At 42.9% G+C, this 25,000-nt stretch overlaps 1 protein-coding gene across 3 annotated transcripts in view; it reads right to left on the bottom strand.

Moving 5' to 3' along the window:
* LOC143707733 (MAM domain-containing glycosylphosphatidylinositol anchor protein 2) overlaps nucleotides 1–25,000 on the bottom strand; it is a 288,467-nt gene that overhangs the window by 95,437 nt on the left and 168,030 nt on the right. For 2 of the 3 annotated variants that reach the window (XM_077200059.1, XM_077200058.1), the window contains exon 8: nucleotides 22,535–22,828. In XM_077200059.1, coding sequence (XP_077056174.1) covers nucleotides 22,535–22,828 — 294 coding nt within the window. Of the gene's footprint in view, nucleotides 1–22,534; nucleotides 22,856–25,000 lie in introns of all 3 variants that reach the window. The other variant, XM_077200057.1, reaches the window with a different exon arrangement.

Raw genomic sequence — 25,000 nt, 5'->3', positions numbered from 1 at the left:
ATGTTTACTGTCCAGTTATGATCAGACATTATGATCTTTCTGCTCATGGATGATCAACTTAATATCATCCCACAGAAATGGAGCTCTTAAGATTTCAGAGTAACAGCTCTGCAGCTTTAATAGCAGAAATAATATTGAGTTCATGTCGTAAGTAACTGGACTGAAGGTGCGTTCAACTGCACCGATGCAGGAAAAGAAAATAATTAAAAATCTTCACTTCTATTTATCAAATGATTTCCTGTTCTCAGAGTGTGACAGGTGTCAATCAATCACTCCCGACTCAGAGTCTTGTGCAGTAAAGCAGCTCATCTGAGCAGTCGAACACTTTTCTCCAAACACATGAAAGCTGAAGTCGGTCCTTCACGTCTCTGACTGAGCGACTCGATGGGTTTAGAGGAGACCGTCTGCTGCCCGCGGGCGTTAGCACCGTATGCTGAAGAAAAACACCAGCACATAACCAGCTGTAACTCAGTGTGGAAAAGTGTTAACGCAACTAACAGTCAGATATACAGAGATACACTACCAGTCAAAAGTTTTGGATCGGTAAGATTTTTAATGTTTATAAAAGAAGTCTCTTCTGCTCTCTTAATTACCTCTCTTTATTGAGACTGTACTGTAAGTCTTTTTATTTGATCAAAAATACACACACACACACACACACACACACACACACACACACACACACACACACACACACACACACACACACACACACACACACACACACACACACACACACACACACAAAACAATAATATTTTTAAATATTATGACAATTTTAAATAACTTATTTCTATTTTAAAATATTTTAAAGTGTAATTTTCTCCTGTGATCAAAGCTGAATTTTCAGCATCATTACTCCAGTCTTCAGTGTCACATGATCCTTCAGAAATCACTATAATATGATGATTTGATGCTCAAGAAACATTTATGATTATTATCAATGATGAAAACAGTTTTTATTTATTTCAGGATTCTTTGATTAATAATTAATATTTTAATCAATTAAAATAGAAAACAGTTATTTTTAAACTGACATAATATTTAACAATAATACTGTTTTTTGTGTGTGTGTGTGTGTGTGTGTGTGTGTGTGTGTGTGTGTGTGTGTGTGTGTGTGTGTGTGTGTGTGTGTGTGTGTGTGTGTGTGTGTATTTTTGATCAAATAAATGCAGCCTTGGTGAGCAGAAGAGATTTCTTTTAAAAACATAATAATTCTTACCGATCCCACATTTTTGACTGGTAGTGTCAGTTAAATTCCCCCACTGCACTTATTTTAAAGAACAAATGTGATGTTTGCCCTGAAATTGCCTCTAATACACCTAACAGAATGCATAAAGATCCAAAATCATAATGTTGATCTTAATATCTACACACAGAATCATTATAAATAAACATGTTACAGCTAACAGAAGCAGACCTAGAATCATAAGAAGGATACATCATCGGAGCAACTGTTCTCATCTGTAATAATCTTCTCCTGATCCATTTTAAATGTGCATTATGTGTGCAATTTTTAAAGGGATCATTTTTATAGCATTTTTATTCAGTTATGTAGCTTATTTTTAATATTTAATTTAATTACAAATAACTAAAATTGAACTAAAATTCAAACAAAAAGCACTGCAAACTAACATTTAAATTAGAGATGCACCGATGCAATTGCTTTGCAGATAAGCGATTATTCAGAATGATATCTGCCGGCAGCTTGAAGGGAAAATAAACTAATGCTGTAAACTATACAAGGACCCTCACATTTGGTACATTACTACAATATTAGAGGTGATAATTAACAACAGAGCCCAAACTATTACATTCAACTGCAAAAAAACAAAACTTACAATTACATACAACAAAGATAGTCAGTGTGATTTTAAACAAAAGTACAATCCATTGAACACACTGAACCTTCATCCCTCACAGCCTTAATAATTTTTATTTAAAAAAAAGTTACACCCAGCATCAACAACATTATAACACTCTCAGCAACAATGTAGCAATGCACTTACAACCTCTTAAAACTCCTTAGCAACCCCATAGCAACCTTTCTGAGCCCTCTTTTTTCCTCCCGCTCCACATACAGGACTTGTGCAACATACAGCAGGTTTAATTGCTCATTACAAGCCTTTTGAGCTGTAATCATAAAAGTGCATCTTCAATTCGAAGACAGGCAGCAGATGTGTTTCTGCTCAACTCCACTCAAAGCCATTATTTAACATTATTTACTAGTGTATTTTATAATTGGCTGCAGTTTGTGTGGCGTTTGCAAGTCAAGTTCAACCCAACAGATATTTTAATTTCCTCAAACTCCTCAGAGCACTTCGGTCTGCTTGTAATCATGTTTATTTATTTCTCTCCTGATGTAGTTCTGTAGCCGTGAGTCATGTGATGTCATGTGATGTGTGTGAACCCAGTAAACGTTCAGTGACTTGCAGAGATTTACACCCTGTGGATCAAATACTACAGCACAAACACTGTCTACTGTCTAAGACACACACAAAAAATCAGAACACACAAGCAACCACATACTGTTGCAACATTCTAAAAAAACACATAAAAAACCCTAGCAACCAGATACTGTAGCAACATTCTAAAAAAAAGACATTTAAAAAACCCTACCAACTACATACTGTAGCAACATTCAAAAAACACAGATTAAAAATAAAACCTAGCAACCATATACTGTAGCAACATTCAAAAAAACACTGATTAAAAAAAACCCTAGCAACCATATACTGTAGCAACAATCAAAAAAAACACATTAAAAAACCCTAGCAACCACATACTGTAACAACATTCTAAAAAACACATTAAAAACCCCTAGCAACTACATACTGAAGCAACATTGTAAAAGAACACATTCAAAAAACCCTAGCAACCGCATACTGTAGCAACATTCTAAAAAATACTCAGAACACACTAGCAACCACATACTGTAGTAACATTCTAAAAAACAATCAGAACACCCTAGCAACCACATACTGTAGCAACATTCTAAAAATACACTCAGAACACCCTAGCAACCACATACTGTAGCAACATTCTAAAAAACACCCAGAACACCCTAGCAACCAAATACTATAGCAAAATTCTAAAAAACACCCAGAACACCCTAGCAACCACATAGAGTAGTAACACTCTAAAAATACACTCAGAACACCCTGCAACCCCATTCTATAGCAACATTCTAAAAACACACCTAGAACACCCTAGTAACCAAATACTGTAGCAACATTCTAAAAAAAACACTCAGAACACCCTAGCAACCCCATAATGTAGCAACATTTAAAAAACACCCAGAACACCCTAGCAACCACATACATTGGAAACATTTTAAAACACACCCAGAACACCCTAGCAAGGCCATATTATAGCAACATTCTAAAAACACACCTAGAACACCCTAGCAACCACATACTGTTGCAACATTCTAAAAAAACACCCAGAACACCCTAGCAACCACATACTGTAGCAACATTCTAAAAACACACCCAGAACACCCTAGCAACAACATACAGTAGTAACTAGAGCCCGACCGATATGGATTTTTGGGGGCCGATGCCGATACCGATATTAGGGAGTAAAAAAATCCCGATACCGATATATATCGGCCGATATTATTTATGTGTATATTATAATACAGTAGCAATATTATTTATGTGTATTATAGTACAGTATACCAGTCAAAAGTTTGGACACTTTCCTATTGGTGTGTACAAACTTTTGATGGGTACTTTACACATGAGCTATAAACAGAATAAATATATTTTATAAACACGTTTTGCAATGATCACTCAAATGTGGTAATCAAACACTTGTGTGACACAGATATGTAATGGAGGCAGGGGGAATGATAGAATGAGAATTATACAGCTGAGCTGTAACCAAACTAGTTTGCATTGCATGTTATATTATATTATATTATATTCTAAATACTGTTGCATAATCTTCACTAACGATGACTTTGTCTTTTAATTTAGTTATAACTTGTATCAATAAATATATAAAAAGTGTCACTGACAAAACCTTATTATCTTCTATTTTTACTCTTAATTCCTCTAATCTCTACCAGTGGAGGAAGAACTCAGATTTTTTTACTAAAGTAAAATGAATAATATCATAATGAAAACGTTTTTAATTACATATGTACAGTACTTTTACACTATTTTAAATAATTAGTAAGCAAAATGTACTAAACGTGAAACTAGGCTACTCTTAATGCAAAATGGCCCTATATAAAGTGTTATAATTATATACATTTTTGGAATATTGCTTGATGTTGTAACGTAGCGTTATCAGGCAGAATGAGCTTTAACACTGTGTCTACACCGGACGCGGCCGTTACTGCTCGCGTCGCAACAGCTGTTTACCCTAGACAAAGCAGAATCAGTTTACTGTCGGAGATCGCTCGCGCCACGCATTTTAATCAATGTTTCATCAACCAATTGCCTTAATAAATAAGAAGAAGGCCTAAATATAGCAGACAATATAATCAGGACTTCTCAGCTGCGCGCTTGCAATAGTCACAAGCTCACACAATACGTGACAGAGGCTTGTAGCAGAGAAATCAATTCTGTGAATTACACTGCGCAAATCACAAGTAGGCTACTACCCACCGGATGAAGAAGGGTTGGCTCTCAGTCTCCACAGGCTACATAAAATATTCATTTTATTTTATTTTATTTTATTTTTCGTGTTTGCATTTATGAGGAAAAAACAATGTTACAGACGCGACAGTTCAGCACTACGGACGTGAGCGCTCTGAAAGCGGCACTAATGCTTTGAAACTTTCACATAGACATCAAACAGAAAGCACAAAACCTTTCGTTTCAAAGTGAATTTCGTTTTGTATTAATTGTATCTTAATTTTAATCAATGTTTCATCAGCCATTTGCCTGGATTTAATTTATAAGAAGTAAATTTAGCAGACGATAGATAATCTCGACACGGAGGCGCCTGCGGGTGAACTGGAGCTCGTCTCATGAACCGAAACTCAGCGTATAGACCTGAGAATTGAAATATATCTATATTGAAATGTCTACTTTTAAACAGAACAATTCAAAACGAAAGACAGACAGACTCATGTAATCGTATGAAATGTGCATTTCTCTCTGGCGCGCGCTCACTGAAGATCGCGAGTCAGCATTGTCAACTTCATCTTTGTCTGACACTGACTGAAAACGTCTCAGGTTACGACTGTAACCATAGTTCCCTGAGAAAGGGAACGAGACGATGCGTCAACGACGCTTTGGGAACGCTCCCAGCGTGAATGCGTCTGAAGCATCTATGTCAACTAGTCCAATGGAAGGAATGAATGTCACGGGCGGGTGACGTCATGACCAGGAAGTGATAAAAGAGCATCCGGTGCAAACCGGCATTAGCTTCAAAAATTGCCGAAGCAAGCCGATCACAGGGATGCAGGAAGTATGGCAGGGTGACGCATCGTCTCGTTCCCTTTCTCAGGGAACTATGGTTACAGTCGTAACCTGAGACGTTCCCTTTCGAGGGAACTCGCGATGCGTCAACGACGCTTTGGGAACGAGAATACCCAAAACGCCAGACTTTCAAATGCCTGAGTGTCAGCCTGTTGTCACACTGCACCAAGCACCTGGGATCCTGGGGCAGCATCCAGGTCCAAGCTGTAAAACCTCATGAATGTGAGCGGTGAGGACCAGCCCCCCGCATCCCAAACGTCTTGGAGAGAACTCCAGATAATACGCTTAGAAGCCATACTCCTAGTGGAATGAGCCCTGACCACCAAATGGTTGGCCAGAAGACTCACAAGCAAGAAGAATAGTCTCGACTATCTATATGCTCAATAGGTTGGATTTTCTCGACAGAGAAGTCCGATGAACATAAGTGTCCAGTGCTCGCACTGGCACAAGAGGTTCAGCTTTTCCTGGTCCGAAAAATGGGGGAGGACAGAAACCTGCAGCACAATAGGCCTCGGAATAATGGTAGGCACCTTTGGAACATATCCATGTTTCGGGTAAGATTGCCTTGGCCATCCCGGTGCACTCAAGGCAGGTGGGGACCGAAAGGGCCTGAAGGTCTGACTCTTATAGGGACGAAATAGCTAGCAGAAAATAGTCTTAAAAGAAAGGAACTTCTCTGAGACCAAATCTAAGGGCTCGAAGGGAGCCCCAGATAGGCCTTCTAGAACTATTGCAAGGTCCCAAGCCAGCACCTTAGTGCAAGTTGCATGCCTCAGCCTCAAAGTGCCACGAAGGAAACGAGTGATCAGGGGGTCTCGACCCAAAAATGTACTACCCACCAGGGCGTGGAAAGCCGCAATGGCCGCCACACATATTATACCTTAAGCGTGGAAGGACATAGACCTGATACAAAGCGTTCTTGCAGAAACTCGAATACTGTGTTTACTGAACAGTTAACCGGATCCCACTGACGCTGGTAACACCAAGAAGTGAAAAACTCTCGAAATAGTGAATATAGTTTCCTCGTAGCGGGAGCTCTGGAGCTTAGAATGGTCTAAACAACCTCGGTTGAGAGACCACTCTCTATGAGTTGGGCCCCCTCAGAGGCCAAACCCACAGTTCCCAAATCCCCTGCCGGGGGTGCAATATTGCATCCCCTGCCTGAGACAGAAGGTCTCTCCTGATCGGGACCTCCAAGGGAGGTCCGTCGAGGAGAAAAATTAGGTCCGCAAACCAAATTCAGCTCGGCCAGGGTGGTGCTACTAAATAGGCTTATTCCATCCTGGCGGATTCACTCCAGAACTCCTGGGAGCAGAGCAACGGAGGGAAATGCGTACAGACGTAGCCTCGGCCACGTCTGCACCATAGCATCCAGCCCCGAGGGGACTGGTTGAGTGAGGGATAACCAGAGTGGACAGTGCGTCGTATGCTGAGACGAGAACAAATCCACTTCTGCCTGGCCGTAAAACTCCCATATTTGCTCCACCGCCTCGGGGTGGAGTCCCCTGGCCTCAGCCCCTGCCTCGACAGGGTGTCTGCTCCAATATTCTGGCCCCCCCCGGAATATACACTGCCCTCAGACAGCGTAATTTCTTGAGGGACCAAAATAAGAGGCCACCAACGTGTTGTCTGTGGGTCAAGAACCAGAGTTTCCTCCATATAACCAAGGCGCGGGGATACTGCCGCGTGATCTTGATCGTAAGGAGTGGGTTTCCCCTCAGGGAGAACCCTCTGGTCCTGAGCCACCTCTGTAAAGGTCTCACGTACAGCAGGTCAAAGGGTATCACATTGGACGCTGCTGCCCTGAGGCCTAACAGTCACTGTTCCAGAACAACACATGATGGCCCCTCAGGTCTGGGAGGAGATGTCTAAACGCATTGAAGACGACCATCATCTCTAGGCAATTCATGTGCCAAGAGAGATGATGACTCCTCCACAAGCCCTGAGCTGAGCGGCCTTCCAATACCGCTCCCCAGCCGGTGAGGGAAGCATCTGTCGAGATCACAACTCGATGGCAAAGAGCTCCCAACACCGGACCCTGGGTTAAGAACCAGTGTTTCCTCCATATAACCAAGGTGCGGAGACACCGCCGCGTGATCTTGATCATACGAAGTGGGTTTCCCCTCGGGGAGAACCCTCTGGTCCTGAGCCACCACTGTAAAGGTCTCATGTACAGCAGGCCAAAAGTTATCCCGTTGGACGCTGCTGTCACAAGACCCAACAGTCTCTCTAACTGTTTTACAGTGCGTGACTGGCCTAGCCTCAGCTCTTTTGTGGCTGTTAGGATAGCAGCTACACGAACGGGCGACAGAGTGGCCCGCATCGTCACTGAATCCCATACCACACCAAGGAAAGTGGTTCTCTGTACTGGAGAAAGCACACTCTTCTTGGCATTGAGCCTCAACCCCAACATCTGCATAGGAGCGAGAACGACACCTCGGTGCCGAACCGCTAACTGTTCTGATTCCGCTAGAATCAGCCAGTCATCTATGCAATTCAGAATGCATATGCACTGCAGCCTGGCGGGGCCAGAGCTGCGTCTACACGCTTCGTGAATGTGCGGGGTGATAGAGCTAGACCGAAAGGAAGTGCCTGATACTGGTGTTCTTTGCCCCAAAGAAAACCTCAGGAACCTCCTGTGCTGAGGGAGGATGGAGATATGGAAGTATGCGTCTTTTAGATCTATCGTGACAAACCAGTCCTCGGATCTGATTTGAGTCACGATCTGTTTGAGTGTCAGCATTTTGGACTTGAGTTCCAGCACCAAACACTCCAACAGACGAAGATCTAGTATGTGACGCAGCTCTCCATCCTTTTTTGGAACAATGAGATAACGACTGTAAAGACCCGACGCAATGTCGGGTGAGTACACCTGCTCTATAGCTTTCTTTGCTAACAGGGCCTTTACCTCTTGCTCCATTACCAGAGCCTGCTCGGAATGCACTAACGTGAGCAACACCCCGTTGTAGCCTGGAGGACGAGAACCAAATCTGCCTCTTACTACTAACTGCAGGACCCATAGAGATATATTTGGCAGTAGCTTCCGCGCTGCCAGAAAATCTACCAAGGGAACCAGCCCCTCGAGGCTGGCCTCTGGTGTAATAAAGACAGCCAGTTCGGGGACCTGAAGCATACTGGCAGGAACCACCCGAACTGACTGTTTTCGAACCCCCCTCAGAGGGCGCATTCCGACGCAATGTCGAGTTGACGCTGCGCCAGAAGCTCGCTGGAGACCGCTGCGCCCCGAAGCACCAAGGGTGGCGGGGTTGGCAGAACGGTCCCCTGAGGGCACCGAGATGGAAAGGGCACCGTATAATGAGGTGTACACCATTCCACCCCGGTTGGGGCTGCCCTCACCGGTCTGACGCCGGTGGCGCCAGACCTTTTCTTTTGAGCCGCAGCCTTCTCAGCGTGAAGAACGGTCCTCGGATCCGGCTTCTGCTTTGAAGGCTTTGGCTGCTGTGTTGTGTATGAGAAACTAGACGGCTGGAGCTGCTCACGCCCAGCAGCCCCAGGGGGTTGGACATAGCGAGGGAGAGATTATCTTGTATCTTTCTCTATGATTCCCATCAAATTGAGCCAGAGGTGTCTCTCAGTGACCACAAGGGCTGCCATCCCTGAGAGATAAATCTGTGGCCCGACGGAGTTCTCAAACCCCATCGGGCCAAACTCCCTCACTTCTGTCCAAATACCGCAGCAGGTCAGCCTGATATGCTTGTAGCACTGCTATGGTGTGCAAGCAGGCCCATGCTAGACCCACTGCCATATATGCTTTTCCCACTAGATTAAAAAATAGTTTTCTTTAATGGTTTAGTGAGAGAAGCCGACGCCTTCAAGTACGATACTGAACCGGGAGACAGATAGCTCGCAAGCGTCTGTTCTACCCGGGGTATTGCCCCATAGCCATACCCTCTTAACCCCCAAATATCTGAATATACATGAATGTGGGGGCTAAAAGACAAGAGGAGTAAGGCTTTTTCCATGATCTAGACAGCTCGCTGTGCAGATCGGGAAAAATGGAAGGCCCCGTGATGGAGGTGGAAAAATAGAGGGAAGGAAACTCGTTTAATTTATTTTATTTTTAGGACGAGTGCCCCCTTATTTCTGCTGGCCATAAATATTTAATTTATCTACAGCCTTAGTAAACACTTCCACCAGCTTATTATTTTTTATATATATTTTTTATATATATTCACTTTATTTTATATATAATATATAAACTATCATATATATATATATATATATATAGGCTATATATATTTCTCATACGCTGGGGAAAGAGATGGCAAATTCACTTCCCCCATGATTGTGTCACTTTCAATGCCCAGCACATCTACCTCCTCGGAGGTAGAGCACTGAAGCATTGATTTCTCTCTCTCCCCGGGCGGAAGAGACCGCAGCGCGGGCTTCCGAGACCGGCGAGAGAGCACTGGATCCCTCGTGGAAAGGGAGGAGATAAGATCCGCGGACCCGTCTCCAACCCCGTAAAGAGATCCTATTCGCGATCCACAGGAATGCATTCTCCGCGCTGCCTCGGCAGACGCGGGACCTGTCACCCTGAGAATTGCGAGCCCGGCCACTTTCCTCGAAAAGTGACAGGCGGGAGCGGAGCATGCGAAGCGAAAGCTTCTCACAATGTTGGCAATCAGCCCCCTCGGAGGCTGATACCGCATGCTCTACTCCCAAACACATCACACAAAGCTCGTGTGTGTCCCTACTCGTTAAATAGCGCGAGCAGGGAGAACACAGAGTTTGTGCAATTGTTTAGTTTCCATAAATATATATATCAGACAGACAACAGTAAATATAACAGACACTTTGACACAGATCGCTTGCTGAGGCAACAGAAGCTAATGTCGGTTTGCACCGGATGCTCTTTTATCACTTCCTGGTCATGACGTCACCCGCCCGTGACATTCATTCCTTCCATTGGACTAGTTGACATAGATGCTTCAGACGCATTCACGCTGGGAGCGTTCCCAAAGCGTCGTTGACGCATCGCGAGTTCCCTCGAAAGGGAACACTTGTTTATTAATAAACAATTAAAATGTCTCCTTGCTATATTTGTTGTATTCATAATCATTATTTTTGCCAGTTCTTGTGACAGCTTTTAGGTGCTTTATTGGCAGCGCCACCCTTACATGAATCACCGTACCCGCATTTTTTAAAATATTCATTTATCGGCCATTATAAATGCCGATACCGATAGTTAGGAAAATGCCTAAAATCGGCCGATAATATCGGCCCGCCGATATATCGGTCGGGCTCTAGTAGTAACACTCTAAAAATACACTCAGAACACCCTAGCAACCACATACTGTAGCAACATTTTAAAACACACCCAGAACACCCTAGCAACCCCATACTGTAGCAACATTATAAAAAAAAACACTCAGAACACCCTAGCAACCCCATAATGTAGCAACATTAAAAAAAAACTCAGAACACCCCAGCAATCACATACTGTAGCAAGATTCTAAAAACACGATCAGAACACCCTAACAACCCCATATTGTAGCAACATTCTAAAACACACTCGGAACACACTAGCAACCACACACTGTAGCAACATTCTAAATAAACAGAACACCCTAGCAACCACATACTGTAGCAACATTCTAAAAAGACGCCCAGAACACCCTAGCAACGATATACTGTAGCAACATTCTAAAACACACTCAGGTCACCCTAGCAACCCCATACTGTAGCAACATTCTAAAACACACTCAGAATACCCTAGCAACCACATACCATGGATACATTCTAAAAAACCTAGGACACCCTAGGAACCACATACTGTAGCAACATTCTAAAACACACTCAGAACACCCTAGCAACCCCATACTGTAGCAACATTCTAAAACACACTCGGAACACCCTAGCAACCATACACTGTAGCAACATTCTAAAAAAAAACAGAACACCCTAGCAACCACATACTGTAGCAACATTCTAAAAACACAATCAGAACACCCTAACAACCCCATACTGTAGCAACATTCTAAAACACACTCGGAACACCCTAGCAACCACACACTGTAGCAACATTCTAAAAAAAACAGAACACCCCAGCAACCACGTACTGTAGCAAAATTCTAAAAAGACACCCAGAACACCCTAGCAACCATATTCTGTAGCAACATTCTAAAACACTCAGAACACCCTAGCAACGATATACTGTAGCAACATTCTAAAACACACTCGGAACACCCTAGCAGCCACTTACTGTAGCAACATTCTAAAAAACAATCAGAACACCCTAGCAACCCCATACTGGAGCAACATTCTAAAAATTAAACACCCAGAACACCCTAGCAACCACATACCGTGGCAACATTCTAAAAACACCCAGAACACACTAGCAACCACATACCATGGCAAAATTATAAAAACACCCAGAACACCCTAGCAACCACATACTGTAGCAACATTCTAAAACACACTCAGAACACCCTAGCAAGCACATACTGTAGCAACATTCTAAAACACAGTCAGAACATTCTAGCAACCACATACTGTAGCAACATTCTAAAACACACTCAAAACACCCTAGCAACCACATACTGTAACCCCATACAATTACCTTATGTATTTTTTTATTGCTTGGCAGAAACAAGCCTTCGTAGTAAAACGACTCGCTGCGATGTTTGTGAAAATTATTACTGTAAGTGATGATTCATTTAGTTAGTAGCGGCACAGCACAGTTGGTTAAACCCCAACACACACACACACACACACACACAAACACACACACACACACACACACACACACACACACACACACACACACACACACACACACACACACACACACACACACACACACACACACACAAGCAGTGTGAAGAACGCTCAGTACATGATGATCCTTATGCAACATCACTGCATTGAATCTCTGAAAATGAAAAAGTAATTTGACAAAACTGCTCGGCAAAATCCAGATTCAACAAAAAACTGCACACAATTCTCTTTCGTCCTTTGTCACATTATGAAAACAGTAGAGATGCATCCTGAGTGTGCAATGTGCAAAAAGCCATTCTCCTCCCATTCACACTTTTTCCTCAATGGCGCATCAGAAACACTTTATCTCTCAGCGTGATTTCACACCACAAACACGATGACGGAGTATCCTTCACTCCAACACCCCCCCCTCTTCACTGAACACTTCCCGGGACTGACGCGGAGCGCTGGTTCTACTTTAAATCAAATGAACTGTGCATACATTTACTGGCTGCTAACTAAGGGGCTGTTTAAATGACAACGTTTTCAACTAAAAACGCAAAACTTTTTATGCGTTTTGGCTGTTCATTTACACGAAAACGGCGTTTTGGGTGCCTGAGAACGCAAACTTTTGAAAACGGGTTTGAAAGTGGAAGTTTTTGAAAACGGTCTTTGTGTAAATGACCAAAACACGAGTCTCTAAAGACGATGACGTCATGCACATGCATATTACGTGTTCAATTTATAGTGTCCCCAGCAAGCACACACTGTAGCAACATTCTAAAAAACACCCAGAACACCCTAGCAACCACATACTGTAGCAACATTCTAAAAATAACTCCCAGAACACCCCAGCAACTACATAATGTAGCAACATTCTAAAAAAACACTCAGAACACCTAGAAACCATATACTGTAGCAACATTCTAAAAAAACAACAACTCAGAATACCCTAGCAACCACATACTGTAACAGCCTTCTAAAAAAACTCAGAATACCCTAGCAACCACAAACTGTAGCATCATTCCAAAAATCACCCAAAACACCCTAGCAACCACCCTAGCATCCTGAGTTGTTTAACATTCTAAAACACCCAGAACACCCTTGCAACATACTGTAGCAACGTTCTAAAAAACAACTCGGAATACCCTAGCAACCACATACTGCACCACATACACAAAACATTCTAAATATCATTCAGAATACCCTAGCAACCCCATACTGTTGAAACATTCTAAAAATCACCAGAATACCCTAGCAACCATAGTTGTTTAACATTCTAAAACACCCAGAACACCCTTGCAACCACATACTGTGGCAACATTTTAAAAACACCCAGAACACCCTAGCAACTACATTAGCAACATTCTAAAACACCCAGAACACCCTAGTAACCACATACTGTAGCAACATTCTAAAACACAGTCAGAACATCCTAGCAACCACATACTGTAGCAATAGTCTAAAACACACTTAAAACACCCTAGCAACCACATACTGTAACCCCATACAATTACATAATGTAACTTTTTTATTGTATGGAAACAAGCTTCCATAGTAAAACGACTCGCTGGGATGTTTGTGAAAATTATTACGGTAAGTGATGATTCATTTAGTTAGTAGGGGCACAGCACAGTTGGTTAAACCCCAACAACACACACACACACACACACACACACACACACACACACACACACACACACACACACACACACACACACACACACACACACACACACACACACACACACACACACACACACAGTTACGCTCAGTACAGTCATAGGCATGAATCCCTATGTCCCTATGCCTCTTCCTCATGGATCACTGCACTGAATTTGTGAAAATGAAAAAGTAATTTGACAAAACTGCTCGACAAAACTCGGATTCCACAAAAAACTGCACACAATTCTCTTTCGTCCTTCGACACATCATGAAAACAATGGAGATGCATCCTGAGTGTGCAAAGCAGCATGAAGAACATACAAGCGTAATGCATTAACACTCAAGAAAAGCCATTCTCATCACATTCACAATTTCTCCTCAATCGCGCACCAGAGACACTTTATCTCTCAGCGTGATTTCACACCACAAACACAATGACTGAGTATTGTTCACTCCAACACCCCCCCTCTTCACTGAACACTTCCCCGGACTGACGCAGACAGAGCGCTGGTTCTACTTCAAATCAAATGAACTGTGCATACTGTACATTTACTGGCTGCTAACTAGGGGGCTGTTTAAATGACAACGTTTTCAACTAAAAACGTTAATCTTAGTATGCGTTTTGGCCATTCATTTACCCGAAAACGATGTTTTGGGTGCCTGAAAACGCAAACTTTTTTGGAAGTTTTTGAAAAGTGTCTGTGTAAATAACCAAAACACACGAATTTACGAAGACGATGACGTAATGCAGATGCGTATTACGTGTTCAATCTATAGTGTTTCATCGCCATCTAATGGCCTGGCAGCAGAACACAGGGTTTTTAGTCGTTTTCACGGATCTGTGTGAATGGGGATCGTTTTGACATACCCTTAGAGTTAAAATGTTTTTAGTTTTTTTATGGATACAGCTGCCTTACTCCTGTCGGATCAACCCGGCTGCTATCTGTTATTATTTCCCTGAAGATCAACGCTGCCTTCAGCTGGAGTAATGCATTCTGAAGTGGAGTTCGGTGCGACTCTCCAGTTCCTCCTTGAGAAACAGCCTTTCAGAAATACAGTGTGTGTTCTTGAAAGCCAGTTTCTCAAAACACACATTGATCTTCTGAGAAAATGGAAAGAGCTCATGTGACCCATAACGTAGCGGTTTAATTTTCAAGTTTTAATGGATGAGTTTATGTGAGATGTCTTGAGATTTATTCAAGGTGAGATTCAAAATACAGCCAGTTAAAACGTGTTTATTTATACAAAAGAAAAAAGTTTGAAAGTTTTCTCTCAGTTTTCTCAGTTTTGAATATAGCTGCAAGCAACAATTAACCACAAAAAGGCATGATGAGTTAAGCGGGGAACATCAATCCAACTGCAACATGAGTAATTAAAGATGTTTAAATTAGATGTTATATTTGGGAAAAATCCTAAATATAATCACTAGCAATATGATTTAATTGCTTATCACTTTTCACACAACATCACAAAAGGACATAATGAAATGACTAAAAATTTAACTAAAATTAACATGAAAACTAGATAGAAAACTAGATAAATTAAACTGAAGAATTTTGAAAATATAATAAGTATGTCAAAAACTTAATGGGAATCAAAGGGAAGTAATTGGAGATTTGGGGTATTTTATACAAAGTGTATCATATACAAACAAACACAAACATTTAGTTCCCTTTCGAGGGAACTCGCGGTGCGTCAACGACGCTTTGGGAACGCTCCCAGCGTGAATGCGTCTGAAGCATCTATGTCAACTAGTCCAATGGAAGGAATGAATGTCAGGGGCGGGTGACGTCATGACCAGGAAGTGATAAAAGAGCATCCGGTGCAAACCGGCATTAGCTTCTGTTGCCTCAGCAAGCGATCTGTGTCAAACTGTCTGTTATATTTACTGTTGTCTGTCTGATATATATATTTATGGAAACTAAACAATTGCACAAACTCTTTCCCCAGCGTATGAGAAATATATATAGCCTATATATATATATATATGATAGTTTATATATTATATATAAAATAAAGTGAATATATATAAAAATTATATATAAAAAATAATAAGCTGGTGGAAGTGTTTACTAAGGCTGTAGATAAATTAAATATTTATGGCCAGCAGAAATAAGGGGGCACTCGTCCTAAAAATAAAATAAATTAAACGAGTTTCCTTCCCTCTATTTTTCCACCTCCATCACGGGGCCTTCCATTTTTCCCGATCTGCACAGCGAGCTGTCTAGATCATGGAAAAAGCCTTACTCCTCTTGTCTTTTAGCCCCCACATTCATGTATATTCAGATATTTGGGGGTTAAGAGGGTATGGCTATGGGGCAATACCCCGGGTAGAACAGACGCTTGCGAGCTATCTGTCTCCCGGTTCAGTATCGTACCTGAAGGCGTCGGCTTCTCTCACTAAACCATTAAAGAAAACTATTTTTTAATCTAGTGGGAAAAGCATATATGGCAGTGGGTCTAGCATGGGCCTGCTTGCACACCATAGCAGTGCTACAAGCATATCAGGCTGACCTGCTGCGGTATTTGGACAGAAGTGAGGGAGTTTGGCCCGATGGGGTTTGAGAACTCCGTCGGGCCACAGATTTATCTCTCAGGGATGGCAGCCCTTGTGGTCACTGAGAGACACCTCTGGCTCAATTTGATGGGAATCATAGAGAAAGATACAAGATAATCTCTCCCTCGCTATGTCCAACCCCCTGGGGCTGCTGGGCGTGAGCAGCTCCAGCCGTCTAGTTTCTCATACACAACACAGCAGCCAAAGCCTTCAAAGCAGAAGCCGGATCCGAGGACCGTTCTTCACGCTGAGAAGGCTGCGGCTCAAAAGAAAAGGTCTGGCGCCACCGGCGTCAGACCGGTGAGGGCAGCCCCAACCGGGGTGGAATGGTGTACACCTCATTATACGGTGCCCTTTCCATCTCGGTGCCCTCAGGGGACCGTTCTGCCAACCCCGCCACCCTTGGTGCTTCGGGGCGCAGCGGTCTCCAGCGAGCTTCTGGCGCAGCGTCAACTCGACATTGCGTTGGAATGCGCCCTCTGAGGGGGGTTCGAAAACAGTCAGTTCGGGTGGTTCCTGCCAGTATGCTTCAGGTCCCCGAACTGGCTGTCTTTATTACACCAGAGGCCAGCCTCGAGGGGCTGGTTCCCTTGGTAGATTTTCTGGCAGCGCGGAAGCTACTGCCAAATATATCTCTATGGGTCCTGCAGTTAGTAGTAAGAGGCAGATTTGGTTCTCGTCCTCCAGGCTACAACGGGGTGTTGCTCACGTTAGTGCATTCCGAGCAGGCTCTGGTAATGGAGCAAGAGGTAAAGGCCCTGTTAGCAAAGAAAGCTATAGAGCAGGTGTACTCACCCGACATTGCGTCGGGTCTTTACAGTCGTTATCTCATTGTTCCAAAAAAGGATGGAGAGCTGCGTCACATACTAGATCTTCGTCTGTTGGAGTGTTTGGTGCTGGAACTCAAGTCCAAAATGCTGACACTCAAACAGATCGTGACTCAAATCAGATCCGAGGACTGGTTTGTCACGATAGATCTAAAAGACGCATACTTCCATATCTCCATCCTCCCTCAGCACAGGAGGTTCCTGAGGGTTTCTTTGGGGCAAAGAACACCAGTATCAGGCACTTCCTTTCGGTCTAGCTCTATCACCCCGCACATTCACGAAGCGTGTAGATGCAGCTCTGGCCCCGCCAGGCTGCAGTGCATATGCATTCTGAATTGCATAGATGACTGGCTGATTCTAGCGGAATCAGAACAGTTAGCGGTTCGGCACCGAGGTGTCGTTCTCGCTCCTATGCAGATGTTGGGGTTGAGGCTCAATGCCAAGAAGAGTGTGCTTTCTCCAGTACAGAGAACCACTTTCCTTGGTGTGGTATGGGATTCAGTGACGATGCGGGCCACTCTGTCGCCCGTTCGTGTAGCTGCTATCCTAACAGCCACAAAAGAGCTGAGGCTAGGCCAGTCACGCACTGTAAAACAGTTAGAGAGACTGTTGGGTCTTGTGACAGCAGCGTCCAACGGGATAACTTTTGGCCTGCTGTACATGAGACCTTTACAGTGGTGGCTCAGGACCAGAGGGTTCTCCCCGAGGGGAAACCCACTTCGTATGATCAAGATCACGCGGCGGTGTCTCCGCACCTTGGTTATATGGAGGAAACACTGGTTCTTAACCCAGGGTCCGGTGTTGGGAGCTCTTTGCCATCGAGTTGTGATCTCGACAGATGCTTCCCTCACCGGCTGGGGAGCGGTATTGGAAGGCCGCTCAGCTCAGGGCTTGTGGAGGAGTCATCATCTCTCTTGGCACATGAATTGCCTAGAGATGATGGTCGTCTTCAATGCGTTGAGACATCTCCTCCCAGACCTGAGGGGCCATCATGTGTTGTTCTGGAACAGTGACTGTTAGGCCTCAGGGCAGCAGCGTCCAATGTGATACCCTTTGACCTGCTGTACGTGAGACCTTTACAGAGGTGGCTCAGGACCAGAGGGTTCTCCCTGAGGGGAAACCCACTCCTTACGATCAAGATCACGCGGCAGTATCCCCGCGCCTTGGTTATATGGAGGAAACTCTGGTTCTTGACCCACAGACAACACATTGGTGGCCTCTTATTTTGGTCCCTCAAGAAATTACGCTGTCTGAGGGCAGTGTATATTCCAGGGGGGGCCAGAATATTGGAGCAGACACCCTGTCAGGGCAGGGGCTGAGGCCAGGGGACTCCACCCCGAGGCGGTGGAGCAAATATGGGAGTTTTACGGCCAGGCAGAAGTGGATTTGTTCTCGTCTCAGCATACGACGCACTGTCCACTCTGGTTATCCCTCACTCAACCAGTCCCCTCGGGGCTGGATGCTATGGTGCAGACGTGGCCGAGGCTACGTCTGTACGCATTTCCCACCGTTGCTCTGCTCCCAGGAGTTCTGGAGTGAATCCGCCAGGATGGAATAAGCCTATTTAGTAGCACCACCCTGGCCGAGCTGAATTTGGTTTGCGGACCTAATTTTTCTCCTCGACGGACCTCCCTTGGAGGTCCCGATCAGGAGAGACCTTCTGTCTCAGGCAGGGGATGCAATATTGCACCCCCGGCAGGGGATTTGGGAACTGTGGGTTTGGCCTCTGAGGGGGCCCAACTCATAGAGAGTGGTCTCTCAACCGAGGTTGTTTAGACCATTCTAAGCTCCAGAGCTCCCGCTACGAGGAAACTATATTCACTATTTCGAGAGTTTTTCACTTCTTGGTGTTACCAGCGTCAGTGGGATCCGGTTAACTGTTCAGTAAACACAGTATTCGAGTTTCTGCAAGAACGCTTTGTATCAGGTCTATGTCCCTCCACGCTTAAGGTATAATATGTGTGGCGGCCATTGCGGCTTTCCACGCCCTGGTGGGTAGTACATTTTTGGGTCGAGACCCCCTGATCGCTCGTTTCCTTCGTGGCACTTTGAGGCTGAGGCATGCAACTTGCACTAAGGTGCTGGCTTGGGACCTTGCAATAGTTCTAGAAGGCCTATCTGGGGCTCCCTTCGAGCCCTTAGATTTGGTCTCAGAGAAGTTCCTTTCTTTTAAGACTATTTTCTGCTAGCTATTTCGTCCCTATAAGAGTCAGACCTTCAGGCCCTTTCGGTCCCCACCTGCCTTGAGTGCACCGGGATGGCCAAGGCAATCTTACCCGAAACATGGATATGTTCCAAAGGTGCCTACCATTATTCCGAGGCCTATTGTGCTGCAGGTTTCTGTCCTCCCCCATTTTTCGGACCAGGAAAAGCTGAACCTCTTGTGCCAGTGCGAGCACTGGACACTTATGTTCATCGGACTTCTCTGTCGAGAAAATCCAACCTATTGAGCATATAGATAGTCGAGACTATTCTTCTTGCTTGTGAGTCTTCTGGCCAACCATTTGGTGGTCAGGGCTCATTCCACTAGGAGTATGGCTTCTAAGCGTATTATCTGGAGTTCTCTCCAAGACGTTTGTGATGCGGCGGGCTGGTCCTCACCGCTCACATTCATGAGGTTTTACAGCTTGGACCTGGATGCTGCCCCAGGATCCCAGGTGCTTGGTGCAGTGTGACAACAGGCTGACACTCAGGCATTTGAAAGTCTGGCGTTTTGGGTATTCTCGTTCCCAAAGCGTCGTTGACACATCGCGAGTTCCCTCGAAAGGGAACGTCTCAGGTTACGACTGTAACCATAGTTCCCTGAGAAAGGGAACGAGACGATGCGTCACCCTGCCATACTTCCTGCATCCCTGTGATCGGCTTGCTTCGGCAATTTTTGAAGCTAATGCCGGTTTGCACCGGATGCTCTTTTATCACTTCCTGGTCATGACGTCACCCGCCCCTGACATTCATTCCTTCCATTGGACTAGTTGACATAGATGCTTCAGACGCATTCACGCTGGGAGCGTTCCCAAAGCGTCGTTGACGCATCGTCTCGTTCCCTTTCTCAGGGCACTATGGTTACAGTCGTAACCTGAGACGTTTTGTCATAGGCAGACATGCATGCAAACAAATACACATTAAAAAAAATATTTTTTTTACTTTATTTGTGAGTAACTGTATCAATAACAAGACATACGTTAGCCGAGCACTAACATGAATGACTGATGTAACATTAAAATTTGTAAAACAAAATTCGCTCCATCCTTCATCTTTACTCAAAGTAGTAAGAACGACAGACGATCTGCAGTAATACCAACGCTATCTCACGACCAATTCGGACAAATTCGTACGAGTGAGTAAAATGTGACTGATTCCTATGAATTTGTATGACCTGACTCAGGGTTAGGTTTAGGGAGACGGGGTCAGGGGTAGGTCATTCGTACGAATTCATATGAATTCGTAAAATTCGCACTAATTGTTGTGAGATCGGGTTGGTAAAACACATAGTTTTAGGTAAACTGGATACTTAAACAATATAAAACACAAAACTAAGTATTTTGAACACCCGGTAGAAAATATATTCATCAATAATTAATCATACTTGCAGTTTGTGATTCTGAGGAGCATGTTGGTCCAAATAAAGTGGGGACTGTCCAATTTTTAATGGATAAGCGTAAGGTAAATCCTATTTAGACCTCACAGAGATTTGAGAAGCAATGGTCAGAAGTTTATACTGCTGTTGTATCGCTGTGGTAATTTTAACCACGGACTCTTCACATCCTTATCCTTTGGAAGTGTTTAGAAAGAGAATTTGTATATTCTCGACGTGTACACAACACGATCCAGCTACAGTGTTTGAGGGCGGGGCAAAGTTGTTCGCTTGCAGCCAATGAAGTACATAGGCGGGCATTATGCAAATGTGTTACCATGCAAGTCACGGAAGTGAGACTGGAATAATTGATGACTTGTTTCAACGGTTCAGAGTCGATTCTTTCTTTTAGGAGACAATAACTTTATTTAGCATGCACTTTCGACTTAACAACTTTGCATGCTGTTTATATTCACAGTCAAATATATTACACACTGCATGAAAGGGAATATTCCAAAAAGCATAATATGGGAACTTTAAGCAAGATTGTGCTGCAAGATGTTTTCAACTACACTTAAAGGCCCCCTGAAATCAGAATTGAAATTTTTTAGCTTTTAGTATGTATATGTTAGCCTTAAGGTTATGAATAAGCTGGTGTGTTCCAAAGCAATGACAAAATTCACATTTAGGAGATACAAGCATTCAAAACTTACAGTCTCTCACTTCCGCTAGAATGGATCATGTATTTTTATGACATCACCGCGGAATTCACCTTCTCATCACATCTTCTGTCCAATCAAATGCTCTCTAGAATCTAAAGCTCCGCCCCTCATGCTATAAATAACACCTGACCAAAGCGACCGTTGACACGTCACGGAGCAATATGGGTTGGAGATGTTTGTTCGGTTGCTCAAATGCTCGAGTGTTATTCCGTTTTCCAACTGTACGTTGGTTACAAAATGAAACGGCTAGAATTTATTCAGACCTTTACTATTGAATCCATCGTATCATCAGCGCTTGGAATAGCTTCCAGGGTGCTGTCAAGTAGGACTTGCAGTCTGTGAGGTTGACTGAAGGCTAGTGGCTATTGGCTATTTGAAAAGGGGGAGGAGCCATTCAATATTTCCCGCCTTAGATTCAGTGGAAATTACGTCAATGCATCAAACAAAGCTACGCGTTCCAAGGCACTTCAGTGGGCCTTTAAGTTCCTTGTTATAGGCTAACCTGCAATCTTGCAAATTTCCAGTTTATTCCCATTAATTCCCATGGAAGGTTTCTGACTATGAAAATTCAACCCTAAATAAATATATAAATGAATAAATAATAAAATTAAAATGGCTATATTACACAATGCATGAAAGGAAATATTTGAAAAAGCATAATAGGGGCACTTTAAGCAAGATTGTGCTGCAAGATTTTTTTAACTACAATTAAGTTCCCTGTTATAGGCTAACGTGCATTTTGGCAAATTTCCAGTTTATTCCCGTTAATTCCCATAGAAGGTTTCTGACATTGAAAATTCAACCCTAAATAAAACAAAGCTAGTTATATTACACAATGCATGAAAGGAAATATTCAAAAAAGCATAATTGGGGCACTCTAAGCAAGATTGTGCAAGATATTTTCAACTACATTTAAGTTCCCTGTTATAGGCTAACGTGCAATTTCGCACATTTCCAGTTTATTCCTGTTAATTCCCATGGAAGGTTTCTGAAATTGAAAATTCAACCCTAAGTAAAAGTAAAACAGGACTTACACTGCACGATGAGCTCGACCACGGCCTCTCTGGGCTTGACGTTGAAGCCGTTGAACTGGCTGGTCTGGCAGCGATAGGATCCGCTCATCTCGCGCGACACGTTCACGATCCGCAACATGCCGTCGTAGCTCTCCATCTGCATGCTACCGTCGGGCATGGGCACTTCTTTATCCGCTCGCGACCACAGGATGATGGGCTTGGGTTTCCCTGAAACAAGGCACTCCAGCTCCACCGTCTCACCCTCCCGCACCGCCAGCGGGGACTTGCCCTGCGGCACGGTCAGGTTCGGGGGAACTAAGAAAGAGAAAAACAGAGGAGGGACTGATATGGGACTCTAGAAAGGTAGAAGACGGGGTCGCTGAGGATGGTCAACGCTGGCGGTTATACACGTGGTTGCTGTTGCGTGAAAAGGAAACCAATATATCGAAATGGTCTCCAATGATCGAAACCAACATCCAATATCCAAACCAATGTCCAATGATCAAAAACCAAAAAAAAACAAAGTATTTAAAACACAAGGACCAAACGATTTAAGGAGAAAATAGAACAATGTTAGATAGTAAAGTGAACCGACTTCAAAATCTTTTCCGCTTTATGGTCAGATGTTGGATTTTTCTACTCAATATCTCTAACGTCTAAACATTAATGCATTTCAACACTACAAAGTACAAAATAGTTTAGCAGTTGTTCAATAATCTTAGTAATGTCCTGATAACCAGATAAACGATGCTAACATTTATTCTCTCGGTCTATGATTGTATACAGTTATTTTAGTATCATTACTATTTTACTTTTAAATTAATTTAGATATTTACATTTCAGTTAAAGATTTAGTAATTGTGTTGTGTTTTTGACATTTTTAATACTTTTCTTTCTTCTTTTTTTAAAAAATATGTCTATATAGTTTTTTATACATCAAGTTAAACTAAATGGAAATATTTGAAAAAATATTTATATACATTATACGTTTATATACGTTTATGTATGTTATTTTATTTCAGTAAATTTTCGTAAAGAAAGTAAAGAAAATACATCTAAAAACCCTGCTTATGAGAAGATTGTTTAAATGTTGACATCATAAAAATATTCTATTTTATTATCAATTAATTTAAGCATTTTTATATTTCAATACAATACTTTTTATATTTCAATTACAATATTTTTAATGAAACCTGAGAGATTTCTGTCCCTGCCTTGAAAGTCCAAAACTTTGATGCTTGAAAAACAAATTGCATCAGGCAATTACATTTGAGCTTCCATTTACCATATTTGATGCACTTTAGAAAATGTCCACCTAATTAACCTGTTAACCGTTTCCAGAGCGTCGGCGCACTGAAGCGTTTTTTTTCTAAAGTTTGGAATTATTTTTTTTTAATGATTTTGAAGTCTTTTCTGCTCAAGCCTGCATTTATTTGATCAAAAACAGTAAATAATTATAATATTTAATAATGTAAATCAGCTGTCGTCTATGTGAATATATAGTAAAGTGTAATTTATTTCTGTGATCAAAGCTGAATTTTCAGCATCATTACTCCAGTCTTCAGTGTCACATGATCCTTCAGAAATCACTATAATATGAGGATTTGCTGTAATATTCAAGCACATAAAAATCTAGCTGATACTATAGAATCCATCACAAACATATATTATAATATTGGATGTGTAAAGGTTTACGATAGAAAATTCAAAACCGGAAGCATTAAAACACATGCGGTAGCAAAGAAACCTCAATAGAAATAATCATAATGTCACACAAAAGTTTTGAACAATTCCTGAACAGTATGAGCCATAGCATAATTCATGAAACAATGTCAGTGGTTGATCTACAGGAACGAGGTATGACTGAAAGAGTACATGCAGCGCTTTGATCTGATATCTGTGAAAGCTGGAAGCAGAGATGAGAAACGAACAAACCTGAATCAAAGATTTAAAATTAAAGAACCTGATTTGCTTTATATCCACGACCCAGGAAAGACCCACCGTCCTCAGACAGAATATTTCACAGGCCGCGTAATAATAAAGATTTCTGTGGACAGTTGCTCAATATCAGGGTGTGTATTAATAATGGATGTTATTCCAGGCCATTATCAGAAACAGAAACAAGCTCTAATGAAGAGCTGTTACGGTAATGGAGAAGAAGCGTGGAACCCAACGTGAGTGCATTAGACTCCAGCTGTCCATCTCATAAACAGCTTGCTAACGCATCTCTGGGTGGCTGTTAGCGCTGTTAGCAAGAGGTGCTGCTGTTATGCTAATGAAACTCAACTCTATAATACTAGATGCCCCTCATGTGAGATTACAGAGACGTTTGTCAATACTTTTAGCCCAATACATACATCACTTCATGAGCTTCAAGTCTCGTCCCCTTCACTGCTCACACACACACACTCACACACTCACTCACTCACTCACTCACTCACTCACTCACTCACTCACACACACACACACACTCACTCACTCACTCTC

The sequence above is a fragment of the Siphateles boraxobius genome, unplaced genomic scaffold, assembly GCF_051911475.1.
Source record: "Siphateles boraxobius isolate OS27281-9 unplaced genomic scaffold, OSU_SipBor_1 115, whole genome shotgun sequence".
Lineage (NCBI taxonomy): Eukaryota > Metazoa > Chordata > Actinopteri > Cypriniformes > Leuciscidae > Siphateles > Siphateles boraxobius.
Note: the sequence above shows the minus strand (reverse complement) of the source record. Positions and strands in the feature narration are given on the sequence as shown.